Source organism: Maniola jurtina, chromosome 18, assembly GCF_905333055.1.
Source record: "Maniola jurtina chromosome 18, ilManJurt1.1, whole genome shotgun sequence".
Classification (NCBI taxonomy): Eukaryota; Metazoa; Arthropoda; class Insecta; order Lepidoptera; family Nymphalidae; genus Maniola; species Maniola jurtina.
The window spans coordinates 11,522,674-11,537,500 of record NC_060046.1 but is presented as its reverse complement, the minus strand read 5'-3'; the positions used below and the strand labels follow the sequence as shown (position 1 = coordinate 11,537,500).

At 37.8% G+C, this 14,827-nt stretch overlaps 1 protein-coding gene across 1 annotated transcript in view; it reads left to right on the top strand.

Moving 5' to 3' along the window:
• Positions 1 to 13,024, top strand: part of LOC123874347 — a 112,820-nt gene extending 99,796 nt beyond the window's left edge. The window contains exons 5-8 of the mRNA XM_045919618.1: positions 621 to 840; positions 2,162 to 2,336; positions 7,158 to 7,294; positions 12,736 to 13,024. Of these exons, the coding sequence (XP_045775574.1) occupies positions 621 to 840; positions 2,162 to 2,336; positions 7,158 to 7,294; positions 12,736 to 12,941 (738 nt within the window). The 3' untranslated portion in view covers positions 12,942 to 13,024. The remainder of the gene's footprint in view (positions 1 to 620; positions 841 to 2,161; positions 2,337 to 7,157; positions 7,295 to 12,735) is intronic.
• Positions 13,025 to 14,827: the final 1,803 nt, after the last annotated feature.

The window sequence follows — 14,827 nt, the reverse complement described above, 5'->3', positions numbered from 1 at the left end:
CTAGAAGACTGCCTCCGTCCCTCCTTCCTTCAGCTCACCTATTGAACCTATGTTTTGCTACGGAGGTCACTGGCTCACTTCGCTCGCTACCTCCTCCTTTCGTTTCACTTGGCCTCTTCGATTACTTAAGAGGAAAGTCAAATGTTAGAACATGTGCTATTCTTTAGTTTGTTAACAAAAACATTTGCCGTCGTCGTTGTTTTATTTTACTTCATGGAACTAGTAAATTAAACTTTGTCTTAATAAGTTCAACACAACAACTTTACTGTCCCACTGAGAAACTTAAATTTCCTTTGTATTTGCTAAAGGAGACGGAGTATTCACAAACATAAATACCTTGTTTTAAGTTACTTTTGTTTGTAATTTTTATTTTCATTTATCGTATAAAGAAGTTGTGTCAGTTTTCACATTTATAAAAAGCGGTGATAGTCTAGTGGTGAAGATGTCGACTTCCTAATTGGGGGTTTGGGGTTCCGGGCATGGAGTTTTAATTTTTAGGGTCCCGTACATGTTCCACACCTAAAAAGGGAAAAGGAACCCATAAAGGAACACTGTTGTATGTAATGTAATGCCGATGACAACTAGTATATTACGGTGCTTAATCCATTCAACATTTTTAGGTTTCCTGGGTTCGTCGTAGAGGTAGAGATGACATACCAGAGCTACTGACAGTGGGAGCTGTAACCTACGCAGCTGACAGCAGGGTGTCAGTGGCGAAGAGGTACCCTGGGAATTGGAGGCTCCTGGTCAGGGAAGTGAAGCCTGATGATGAAGGAGTATACGAGTGCCAGATATCAACACACCCCCCTAGAGTTAGCAGAACTTATCTACATGTAAACAGTAAGCAGATTTATATTCTCTATTATCAAAAATAGGTGTGAATTGTAAAATCCCTAAACGAAAAACTTGCACTTATAACGTATTTCCAACTAAGCCCTGCCGTACTGTTTTTGCGCAGCACTCCTTCATCAATCGCATTTGTCATCAATTTAATATGCTTCATCACAAACACCGGCAACTCAACATTTTTAATTCTACCACGACCTGCTTTCGTCGTAACGTCATTGCCTCCCTGCGTAAGGGAGTTAATTAGTTTGTAAGAGATTTAACGATGTAACGTGTTAATTTAATATTGATATTAATTATTGCATCTTACCCCACTTTACTACCTACTAACCTTTTAAAATATCATTGTATTTAAATCTTTTGTACTAGCCTTTTATTAACGTTTATACTATGTATCTTTTTAGCTATAAACAATTATATTTTTGTAAATATTTTATGTATAAAAGTTGTAAGTTAGTCGAATAAAATAAAATAAAATAAAAATATTCTCATTAGTGGAATGTGTTCGTAACGAGACGTGGAGATGAGAGATACTTACATAATTTCCCATGCTTCACCAGATTGGCGACTGTAACAGCGCCCTATCCCAACCTCTGATGGATGAGCCTTGGGCTCTGTTACAGTTGTACAAGAAGGCCTTACGAAATACGTACTTTCGTAAGGCCTTCTTCATATAATTTAATAAATTGTAGATGCCTTACGAAGTGACATATTCCGGAAAGAAAAAACTTCTTAAATTAAAGATTTTAAAGAAAAGCGCATTTAATATTGACGCTTCTGGATTTTGGTACTTGTGTGGTACTGGGATATTATAGAGGAACCCTTCTTCTACAGTCTGACGATCGCAATCATCTCTGATTGGCTGACACTCTCTCACTTTTAACTAAAATGTCCAGTTTTTTTTAGTGAAAAATAGCAAACAAACGAGCAGGCGGGTCACCTGATATTAAGTAATTAGTTTTTTTTTATAAAGAATATCAGCCATTTGAATCATGACTAACATTCCCCTTTCCCCTCTAACTAAGCGTAAAGCTTGTGCTATTAGTGAGTACGACAATAGTGCAACGGGTGGGGTTTGAACCGTCGACCTTTCGGATTTCAGTCCGCTACTATAACCGTTGAGCTATTAAGGCTTTTTAATTTTATTGAGGCAGTTTAACGCGTTGATTACCGCGATAGTTATGACGTTGTTGGGCATTGACGTTAACCTTACTTAATGCAGCCGCAACCCAAAAATACAATTATTTGATTGTATTATGCAGTGCCTATTTTTATGGTGTATCTACATAATTTAAAGTCGTATGTATTTTTACAGCGCCACAAGTATGGGTGGTAGACGAGGCCGGTGGGCCTCTTCAAGAGAAATACTACGAAGCGGAGTCAACCTTAGCCCTGATGTGCAGGGCACGCCACGTGGAGACGCCAGCGGTGCTGACCTGGCTGCATGAAGGCAGGGCGTTGAATGCTGACACCACTAGAGGAGGCATCAGGTAAGAGTTGCTATAGAAGCATTCTTGAGTCATGAGTGACCGAATACTACAGAAAGGTGCCAAAAATGCCCTGCTATTATAATAAAACAATATTATTCAACTTGTGTTGTAATTTAATGGCAGCCAAATTAAAATATTCAACTAATGTAATTAGGTACATATTACATGTCCATAAAAATTGGTAGCATGTTTTTCTCATGACTTTTTTTGTATTTTCAACAGAATATTTTGCGTGTATTGTGCTTTTTAAGAAAGTAAAATTTATGAAAACTGACTAAATATAATCACACTAATACCTATTATAAAGGCGAAGGTTTGTTTGAATATGTGCGTATATGTTTGTTACTCCTTCACACAAAAACTATTGGACGGACTTGGCTGTTGGAATGGAGATAGATTATACCCGGGATTAACACATAATTACTTCAGAATTGCCACAGGATGTTCAAAAACCTAAAGCCACGCGTACGAAGTCGCGGGCGTCAGCTAGTGATATAAATAAACAAAAATATAGTTGACAGTTAACACAATGAAAACGGTAATACGTTAATCTAAACACGTCGTCTTTCTGGTTCAGTGTGTTCCAACGTTGATAGATGATCCACATTCATGGCAACAGGAGCTAAAATACATTTTCATATTACCCGCCAGGTACTTTGAAACATGATACGCCAGTGTGACACCACTAAACCTTTTTGTGCGTGCACCGAATATAGCATCCATACTATCCATACTTATTAATATCATAAATGCGAAAGTGTATCTGTCTGTCTGTCTGTCTGTCTGCTACGTTTTCACGACTCAATCGGTGAACGGATTTTAATGTTTGGCACAGAATTAGCTTGCATCCCAGGGACGGACATAGGCTATTTTTTATCCCGGAAAGTCAAAGAGTTCCTACTGGATTCTTAAGGGTCTATCCGCTTAACCGATTTACATGAAAGATACAGAGGTAGCTTACGACCCGGAAATTGACTTCGGCAACTTTTTGTGCATGCACGGAATGTAAGATTATAAATAAAATTAATGGCTTCCTTTATGACCTGTAATATGGGACCTTTATACATTAGCTTATCATAAAAATGTAATACTTAATCAACGTAGGTTCCTACATCATTTTAATGTAATCTATTTTTTAACCCCCGACCCAAAAAGAGGGATGTTATAAGTTTGACGTGTGTATCTGTGTACCTATCTGTCTGTGGCATCGTAGCTCCTAAACTAATGAACCGATTTTAATTTAGTTTTTTATGTTTGAAAGGCGGCTCTTGATCGAGAGTGTTCTTAGCTATAATCAAAGAAAATCGGTTCAGCCGTTTGAAAGATATCAGCTCTTTTCTAGTTACTGTAACTTTCACTTGTCGGGGGTGTTATAAATTTTTAATTAACACTTGTGTTGCGCTTGACGACAATCATGACTGTCATCGATTTTTTCAACTTCAACCCGCCGTAAGGAGGTAAAGTAGGTGTTTGAAATGTATGTAGTCCACGCGGACGAAGTCTTGGGCTTATAGCTAGTGAATACTAAATTATAGAGCTTAAATAAGTGTTATGAATTTCACGTTGTTTCTTGTGAAAAATAATAGAACATCTTCAAAAACCGTCAATTTACTTAAAACACAAGAAAAGAAGTGCGACTGAAAATTTTTAATATTAAATTCACTTAGCTCACCAGTTAATCCGGTTTCAAACGGTAAATCTTTTCATACACCCTTTCTGTACCAATGTGTTCTAACGTGGATAACCTACATTCACCTCTTAAAAGAAAATGGTATTATCTTATTGATTTTACAAGCTTGAAATATGATATGACTATGTAGTACCTACTCAGGATCTATTTTAGGGTTCCGTACCAACGGAACGCCAACGGGACCCTATAACTAAGCCTCTCTGCCGTACGTCCGTCTGTCTGTCGCGGGCTGTATCTCATGAACCGTAACAGGTCTAGGTTACCACCGCTTTTTTACCAAGTCTATTCCATCAGCCTGCAAGTACCACTGCAGGGCTGGGCATAGGCTTTTCCAAGAGCGCGCCACCAAACACGGTCCTCCACCTTCCTCATCCACCCGCTCCCTGCCACCTTCTTCAGGTCACCGGTCCAACGGTCTGGAGGACGTAAAGTAAAAATATCATCAGTAATGTCAGTGAGCCTCGATAGCTCAACGGTTGAGGAGCGGATTGAATTCCGAAAGGTCGCCGGTTCGAACCCAACCCGTTGCACTATTGTCGTACCTACTCCTAGCACAAGCTTTGTAAGCGTAATTGGAGAGTGATTCCAAAGCAGGATTCCCAGAATATTGGCAGCGTTTACCACTTTGAATAGTCAGTCTGATATGCTAGCTATTTCACGAACCAAAATAACATTTTCACTGTAAACCAAATACCAAACGAAATATGAAACGAAATTCAATTTGACAGTTAATCCATATACAAAGCACAAAATCTGTTTACATCGCATTCAGACGTCGCATTCCTGGTGCAACGTGTTCCAACGTTGATAGATGGTCCAAATTCTTCTCAAAGAAAACTGATAATGAATTTTCATACCTCAAGGTGTTTTAAAACTCGGTATGACGGTATAAGATATACACAATGCAGTGCGTTCCGAAATCCTGCTACATACAAATCGACTAAGATTCGACTGTTAGCCTTAATTCGCACGAGCATTAAAAAAGCGCAACGCCGGGTTTTAAAGCAACGCTTTTTTAACGCTCGTGCGAATGAGCGCTAACGGCTTTGTGTTCTCTGCAGACATCTTCCCGCAAGTACCAACAACAAAAATACAAAGATTTAACTCAATGATGTGTACAGATAACGAATAAACGGATAGTCAAACATCAATTTTCATATTACAAAATATTAAAAACAAACTAAGTACAGAAAACCGTAAAATTAGCCATTCATAAACTACCTAGGTACCTACTCAGTTTTGTTGTCTTTCTGAAATACAGTATATTAAAACTTCAGAAGACTGATAATAAGATTATAACAATCTTAAATTTCAGAAAGGCACTCACTTCATTCTTAAATAATAAATTAAGTAATAAGCCATCTTTAAGTTGCTTTTAAGTTGTTATTAAGTCAAAAAGAACATTCTTTTAGCACGGCAGCAACCCTGTTGTCGCTCAACAGATTGCTTCACGAAGATTGACAACGGACGATATTACATTGTTTGAAGAAAAATTTTTAACAAGTGTAAATTAAAAATTTTCAACACCCCCGACAAATCATTTTCAAATAAATAATTATGTATATCTAAGCAACGTCCATCTTGATAGCTTGACATTTGCCAATTGACACTTGAATATTATGAACCTAAGGGTTATCTAACCTTCTTTTCTACAAGAAAACTAGAAAATAGCCGATAACTTTTAAACGGCTGAACCAATTTTTTTGGATTATAGCTAAGAACACTCTCGATCAAGCCACCTTTCAAACAAAAAAAAGTAAATTAAAATCGGTTCATTCGTTTAGGCGCTACGATGCCACAGACAGATACACAGATACACAGATACACAGACACACAGATACACAGATACACACGTCAAACTTATAACACCCCTCTTTTTGGGTCGGGGGTTAAAAATGACAGATTTTCATAAATACTTTTATCCCCTTTCCTATGGGGTGGAATTATCAAAAATTGTGAAACACTTATTTCTTCCTTTTTCATTGACTATTATAGTTTTACCGTTATCACTGTCACATCACATTTCATATTAGGTACGGTCTGGTTTAATATGCAAACGTATTTCAGCTTCTTTTGCGGAGTGAAAGGGATCATTTATCAACGTTGGAATACATTGATGCAGAAACACAGCCTAAACAGATTTAGCCTTTCACAGCGGCTTTTCTGAAAAATTGAAATATTTTCGTTCCGATTTGTTGCCAGTGAGCAGAGCATACTTTTTGTAGGTATTTTAAAGATTCTTTGCTGACATTTAAGGACCTAGGACTAAGTTTAAACATCCAATATTAGGTACTAGCTGATGCCCGCGACTTCGTTCGCGTGGATGTAGTTTTTTAAAAATCCCGTGGGAACTCTTTGATTTTCCGGGATAAAAAGTAGCCTATGTGCTAATCCAGAGTATAATCTATCTCCATTCTAAATTTCAGCCCAATCCGTCCAGTAGTTTTTGCGTGAAGGAGTAACAAACATACACACACACACACACACACACACACACACACACATACAAACTTTCGCCTTTATAATATTAGTGTGATTGACAATACAATGCAATATGAAACTACATACAAAAAGTTTTTGACGCAGAAGTCCGAGTTGCATATTGATTTCAGTCAATCAGTTGGTATTTTATAAAATGTATGCAAAGACCAACTGAATATAATATAGATGCATACTTGATATTGGCTGTATATTACGTGCTCGAGGCACGTAAAATATGAGAACTTTCTATCTGTCTGTCACACTGTTTCTCTGATATGGGATATAAATTGCTCACATTGCATACTATAACATCTATCGAATGTCAAATTTTCCAATATCGATAAAGGGTATAAATGGTTTGAGTTTGACTTGCCAGAGACTTTATATAGGACCCCTCTGGTGGAAAAGCAGCCTTACTTTGATCTGCGTATAATCATTCCCGTGGGAACTCCTTGATTTTGCGGGATCAAAGTAGCCTATGTCAATCTCTGGGATAAACCCTTGGACCTAGAAAGCTGAAATTTCGCACAGAGGTTCCCTCTATAATATAGACAAGGATAAGGCCTTATTTATCGAAATTCCCACGGGAGCGGTCGCAAGTTCTTTACATCAAGTTAAATTACATATCTTTACTTTATTTTTTGTTACAGTGTAAAAACAGAGCAAGTGCCCGGCGGTGCTGACAGCGTGCTCCGATTAGCACGTGTGAACAGCAGCGACGCGGGGAACTACACGTGCGCTGTGCGCGGAGCACGTCCTCACACCGTGTCCGTTCACGTGCTCAACGGTAATTGTTTCTAACTATTTACTACTAATTTTGTAAAATAAAGGGAGTGCAACTGGCCAATAGTTTACTTATTATTAATAATAAATAATTGGTCACTTTATAAACACAGGTGTTCCGTAGAGACAGTGCGGCTTACGTGCTCCGTAGAGCACGTGGATACTGAATTGAGTAAAAAAATGCCAATGACCAGACCATTTGAAAGCTTTAGTTCAATTTTTTGTTTCAATTCACACACTTACCCCAATCTTGGTGAAGACCTAGGTACATTTACCAAGAAACTAAAAATGAACCACCACAATATAAAAAATATACCATAAAAATATACCATAGATAAATCAACCACCATACCTAGGTAAAAACTATATTAAAAGTACCACGGCTAATAAAAGCTTAGAATGGAGGCAAAGAATTTTAAAATAAGCCTACTGTACAAAAAGAAATAAGTAAAGAAAGAGTAGCCTCGAAATTGTGTCAACAGCTTGTGTTCCTGAAACTAGCCGGGTTTCTTTGTTTGTTTCGTTTTGTTTTGTGGGTACAGTTCAACCTAAAGTAAAAAGTTATGAATTAAGAAATTGGTTGCACAACTTATATAGGTTTCCTCCTTATTTGCAATATTTCTTGACTTTATGTGTATGTGTTTGTGTGTGTGAGTATGTGTGTGTGTATGTTTGTTACTCCTTCATGCAAAAACTACAAGACGAATTTGGCTGAAATTTGGAATGGAGATAGATAATATCCTGGATTAGCACATAGGCTACTTTTTATCCCGGAAAATAAAAGAGTTCCCACGGGATTTCGAAAAACCTAAATCCATGCGGGCGAAGTCGCGGGCATCGGCTAGTAAAAAATAAATACATAAAAATATGAAAAGGATTATTTTAATAACTTTGTAACACTCCTTTCCCAGCCGAGTTCATGTAAATGACGGAGCGTCTCTAGCCGTCAAATACACGTAACCGCAAATTTGCGAAAAATGCGAATTTTATTTCGGATTTCAACTTCGCATTCGCTTCAACATTCGAAAGTCACGTATGCTCTTTACAAACGATATGAAGTTGTATATCCATTTTTCAACTGGCTTTCAAATCTATTTTACGAAGAGCTTTCAAAATGAAATTTCTGAATTGACAGGTACAAATGTATGAAATACTTTTGATTTGTGAATGCGCCACTTTCAGCGAAACTAAAGAGAAAAATATAAGTAGATATAACCCTTTCTTTTATTTTAAGTATTTTTTTCCTACAGAATATACGAGGGCGGCACTGAAAATTTCGGGAATCAAGGAAGTGACACAACATTACTATTTAAAAATGTATTTATTGCTTTTCGAAGTATTCTCCGCGAAATTTGACACATTTTTCCACACGATGGAACCAATATTGAGGCAACCATTCCATTCGGAAGTTGGGGTCTTCAAAATGGCCGTTTTGAAGGCGTCCACAGCTTCTTCAGGTGATGAAAATCTCTGACCACGCAATGTATTCTTTATTTTAGGGAAAGTACAGAAATCATTAGGGCTTAGGTCGGGGCTGTACGGCGGATGGTCTAATAATTCTATGTTTTCTTGCTCTAAAAACTCTTTTGTTCTGTGCGCGGCATCGATGTATACGCGGTGTGAGAACTTGCATTGTCGTGATGGAGGATGATGGGCGGTTGCAGTTCTCTTTACCGAGTTCAGAAACGACCTGTGGCAAACAAATGCTAGCATACCATTCTGCATTAACCGTTCTTTGTCCCTCAAGAGGAATAGTCGCAACATGGCCGGTTTTGGAGACAAATGTGGCCACCATTTTTTTTGCAACACTTCGTGAACGAACAATTTTTGTTGGCTTTAACTCATTTTCGAACACCCAAACTCGTGACTGGTTTTTTGTTTCGGGTTCGTACGCGTATATCCAGGATTCGTCACCTAATACGATGTTGTACACAGGATTTGAGGATCCTGCGTGGAATCTTTCGAGAGTTCTGACGCACCAAGTAACGCGAGCCGCTTTTTGCTCTTCACAGAGCAAATGCGGTATCCATCGGGAAAACAACTTTTTTACACCTAACTGTTCATGCAAGATTATTTGTATTTGATTCATGCCAATGTCTAAAGTTGCCTGAATCTCGCGGTATGCCACATGTCGATCTTCCTCAATCAGCTTACGCACAGCATCAACGTTTTCTTGGGTGACTGCAGTTTTTGGACGACCTTGACGGGGATCATCACTGAGCTTGACACGTCCACGTTGACATTCAGCAAACCAGCGATAAATTGTGGTTTTGGATGGGGCTTCATCACCAAATGCAGAAATCATCCGGTCAACACACCGTTTTTGTGTTAAACCACTTCGAAAGTCATAATAAATCATCGCTCTAGAATTTTCTCGAGTCAATTCCATTTTCTCAACGACTGAACAAGTTTGTCAAGACATTGTGAAAAGACCGAGAATCTTTTTTTAAATAAATAAATGGTATTCGATTTTTAAAACCAAGGAGTTTTCAATTAAAAAGATTTTAATATGACAGGGACAGTGGAAATATTCCATTCCCGATACTTTTAGTGCAGCCTATGTACCTACCCACTTAAGAGTTATAATTAAAAAATTAACAACCAATGACCGCGTCTCCGTCCGTGTTGAGTTAGATTTTCAAAATCCCTTGGGAACTCTTTAATTTTCTGGGATGAAAAGTAGCCTATATCACTTTCCAGGTCTTCAACTATAGGTATCTATGTAAAAATCAGGTCAATCCGTTGCTCTGTTGCAACCGATCCGATCAATATCCGTGAAAATACGGATATAAATAAATAAATAAATAAATAAATATACTTTTATTCGGGACTATAAAGTTAGGGATAAGGATTATAGGAAGGAATAGGTTAAGGATATGAAAAACTCTGAATGAATTCGGATTTAGCCTACTCACTAATCCGATCTCTGATCTAAATCCAAGCTATTCATCTTATTACGTCCGATTTGAATCCTAGGCACATCCAAGATATTTTCACGGATGACGGAGAGAAATCGGACGAAGGGTCGAATATAGTGAGTAAGCTACCATACAAATAGTTCTATGACTATAACTTCGGAACGTATTTTCACGGGTTCGGATCGGATGCAGTGCACAACCGCCCGGTTAATATATAGCCCGCTGATTGACTTGGACCGTGAATGCTATGCTATAATACGTAATAGTGTAATAGTAAATATAATAAGTGCTATGCATACTTTACTTTGAACCTCATCTCTTGCATCTTAACTTTTCTGTCGTTTATTACCCTAGGTGCAAACTTTCCCACTTAATAATATTTACTTATTCCAACGTAACATTTGACTTTGTTTACATTTCTAGCGTAAACAAAAGTGCACTTTTAATCAAGACTGTTGAGAAATTGTTTGAGATGAAACTTTGCTAGCGAACAGTTCCTCTGGCGGTCTTATAACTGAACTTGCTTATTCCCGCGACTTCATACGCATGGACCCGTGGATTTCAACCCCATATTTTACCTCCTTAGGGGTTGATTTCTTACAACTCCTATCTTAGCCGATGTCTACGTCATAATATCTATCTACATGCCGAATTTCAGCCTGATCGGTCCAGTTGTTTAAGCTGTGCATTGATAGATCAGTCAGTTGACGAGTTTTTAACCCCCGACCCAAAAAGAGGGCTGTTATAAGTTTGACGTGTGTATCTGTGTATCTGTCTGTGACATCGTAGCTCCTAAACTAATGAACCGATTTTAATTTAGTTTTTTTTTGTTTGAAAGGTGGCTTGATCGAAGTGTTCTTTAGCTATAATCCAAGATAATCCGTTCAGCCGTTTGAAAGTTATTAGCTCTTTTCTAGTTACTGTAACCTTCACTTGTCGGGGGTGTTATAAATTTTTAATTTACACTTATTTATTATTTTCCACTCACGGTCATTTAAGCCCTTTCGTTCAATCTGCAAAAATGTCCCTATATGCTTGGTAAAAAAAAAATCAACTTGCGCTTACATTGTAAGTTATAGTAACATTTTCACCAAATAGTATCGTAAGCTACAGCTGCATTAGAAGTTATGACGTCATCAGCAGTGAGCGCTCATAACACCGCTCGTACACATGACGGAAAAGCCTTTACCGTAATATCCAGGAAATAACGGAATATTGTTCAGAGCTAAATACCCTATTAAAAGGGGTCTCTCCGTCACTCGCTTCATACAAACGTAATTCCAATTTCATTTGAATATTAAGCAACCAAAGTCCATGAAATTTTGCAGACATATTCTAGAAACTAATATCTATGTCTGTGGTTTTCCAGATTTCTGTTAAAATATTCGGTTTCAAAGATACGCGGTCTTAAAAATTAACATACAAATCTTTGAGCCCCTGTAATTTTAAAACTACATATTTTTAGAAAAATCTAAAACACCATAGACACAGATATTAGTTTCTAGACTATGTCTGCAAAATTTCATGGACTTTGGTTGCTTAATATTCAAATGAAATTGGAACTACGATTGTATGAAGCGAGTGACGGAGAGAGCCCCGTTAAATTATTACCATCGACTAATAACGGTACTGAAAATTAGCATAGAACTTCCTACTTAGTATATTGCCATGTCGACCTGTCGTGTCTAGATTTTGAAATACCTAATATTAATTTCATGGCTAAATAGTAGATTAAAAAAACCACTAGGCTATCACAGTAAGCTGTGATAGGTAGCCTAGTGGTTATTTTTTATGTATGTTTTGCTGGCAACTCTCCGACATGGTTATCGGAGACTTTGTACGCGAGTGGTTAGAACGTCCTTAGCTAATAAAATAATTAAGAAAAATATTTCTAAAGTTTGGTAGTGTGGCCTAGTTCGTCATCGCAATTAGACTATAACACAAGTGTAAATTAAAACTTTATAACACCCCCGACAAGTGAAGGTTACAGTAACGAGAAAAGACCTGATAACTTTCAAACGGCTGAACCAATTTTTTTGGACTATTCCGCGCCTACGATCATCCCTACGATCCAAAGTGACCGAGTTTTCCAAAACATCATTTTCAAATAAATAATTATGTATCTAGGCAACGTCCATCTTGACAGCTTGACATATTTTGTCAATTGACATAATATTATGACCCTAACGGTTATCTAACTTTCTTTTCTACAAGAAAACTAGAAAAGAGCTGATAACTTTTAAACGGCTGAACCAATTTTTTGGATTATAGCTAAGAACACTCTCGATCAAGCCACCTTTCAAACAAAAAAAAATAAATTAAAATCGGTTCATTCGTTTAGGCGCTACGATGCCACAGACAGATACACACGTCAAACTTATAACACCCTTCTTTTTGGGTCGGGGGTTAAAAATACTCTTAATAACCTGTACGACATCGTAACTCTACAGAGTTCCACTCTAGGATAAAGAACCACTGCTGTACAGTCATAATTTAACCCACTAATGCCTTCCATTTGTTACAGCAGAGAGCCTCGCCGAGCTGCACGCCGGAGCGAAATCAGTTCACCCATCGTTAAGGACGATTGTAACGTTATTTGTTATAACGTTATTTTCACAACCGTTATTATCAACCGCGATTACGTTCGCGCGTCTAGCTCGTAACACTAGGGCCCAAGGTCAAACGAAAGAACATTGTAATTATAATTGTAACGTTATGTTGTTACCGACGTGATAACGTGTAAATATTTTAAAGAGATATTATTAAATATTATCATATTATTATAATAATATAGTTACTTGGAAATAAAATTTCATTATATAATACTAGTGCTGTTTTATTTTAAAGAAAACCTAAATTCCGTAGCCTACATCTCTTGCCTCTACCAGATATAAGCCCATGGCTTTATCCATGTGGCTTTAGGTTTTTTCAAAAATCCCGTGGAAACTCTTTGGTTTTCTGGGACAAAAAACAGCATAATGTCTGTCTCCAAGATGCAAGCTATCTCTTTACAAAATTTTGTTGAAACTGGTTCATGCTTCTGACACAAAACACACAAAATAACATTTGACATTCAACCCTTACAACGAGAGGCGTAACATAAAAGTTTATTTTGTAGCTACAAGTACTGCACAGTACAATTCGCGATTTGGGAGCAATTCAAGCGAATGGCATTAGCCCTGGCCGAGTTTTTGTGCAGTTTGGCGCGAGTCGATGACGTCGTAACACGGCTGTGTAGCTGAATACATTCATGGCTTTCAAAGCTTTGACTGGCGTTGTTTTTTGAGCTTTGTAACTGCATTTGGGACGTATAATCAGCCTTTTTAGGGTTCTGCTAACGTTTTGGGGTGCCAAAGTGTTCTGGGGTGCCAACGACGGAACCCTATTACTAAGCTCCCTATAAATATGATTACCTTATACGTAGCACGAAAGTTTTTTAAATCATAAATGCGAAAATGTGTCTGTCTGTCTGTCTGCTACCTTTTCACGGCCCAACAGTTTATCCGATTCTGACTAAAGGTACAGGGTTAACTTCTATCCCGGGGACGGACATAGGCTACTTTTTTATCCCGGAAAATCAAGAAGTTCCCAAGTTCCATTCCTAAAAACCCATTCGCTTAACCGATTTGTATGAAATTTGGTGCCGAGGTAGCATGCGTGGTAATTGACATAGGCGTTTTATCCCGGAAAATCAAACAGTCCCACGGGATCTTTAAAAACCTAAATCCACGCGGACGAAGTCGCGGGCATCCTCTAGTATAAAATACATATTCATCGTCATTATCATCATCATCATGATTAACCTATAGAGGCTTACTACAAGGCACTCGTCTCCTCTCAGAATGAGAAGGGTTTTCAATTCAATTCAATCCAGTTCAAAATATTTTTATTCAATTAAACTTTTACAAGTGCTTTTGAATCGTCAAAATAATCTACCACTGGTTCGGAATGCCGTTCCTACCGAGAAGAACCAGCAAGAAACTCGGCGGTCATAGTCAACCGCACTGGCCAAGTACGGATTGGCAGAATTCACATAGCTTTGAGGACATTAAATTGAGAACTCTCGGGCATGCATGCTTTCTCACGCTGTTTCCTTCACCGTTAGAGCAAGTGATACTAATAGCTTGAATAGTAAATAACTTATCTAATCTGCTACCATCTTAGACTGCATCTTCACTTACCACCAAGCGAGATCGCAGTCAAGGACTAACTTGTATAAGAATAAAAAAGTAAATGAACATGCTCTTTAGTAAAGGAAAACATTTGAGGTTTCCCATTTCTCGGTAGAAACTCTGCAATATCAATATTCGAGCTCACTTCCAATGCCTTTGATCTATTCCCCGGTTTATTCATTTCAGTTCAGTAACCAACGGTTTCGTAATTGGAAGAGTAAAATGCTACCTATTGCTACTTATTTATTAAGCAACTAGCTTTTTCTTGCAACTGCATTTGTGTGAAATTTAGATACTGTTAGAAAGAGAAACCGCCGAGTTTCTTGCTGGTTCTTTTTGGTAGAAAGGGCATTCTAAACAGTGGTAGATTCACTTGATGATTCAAAAGCACTTGTAAAAGTTTCTTTGAATAAAATCTTTCTGTTTTAAACTAGTTTCCTCTAAGCA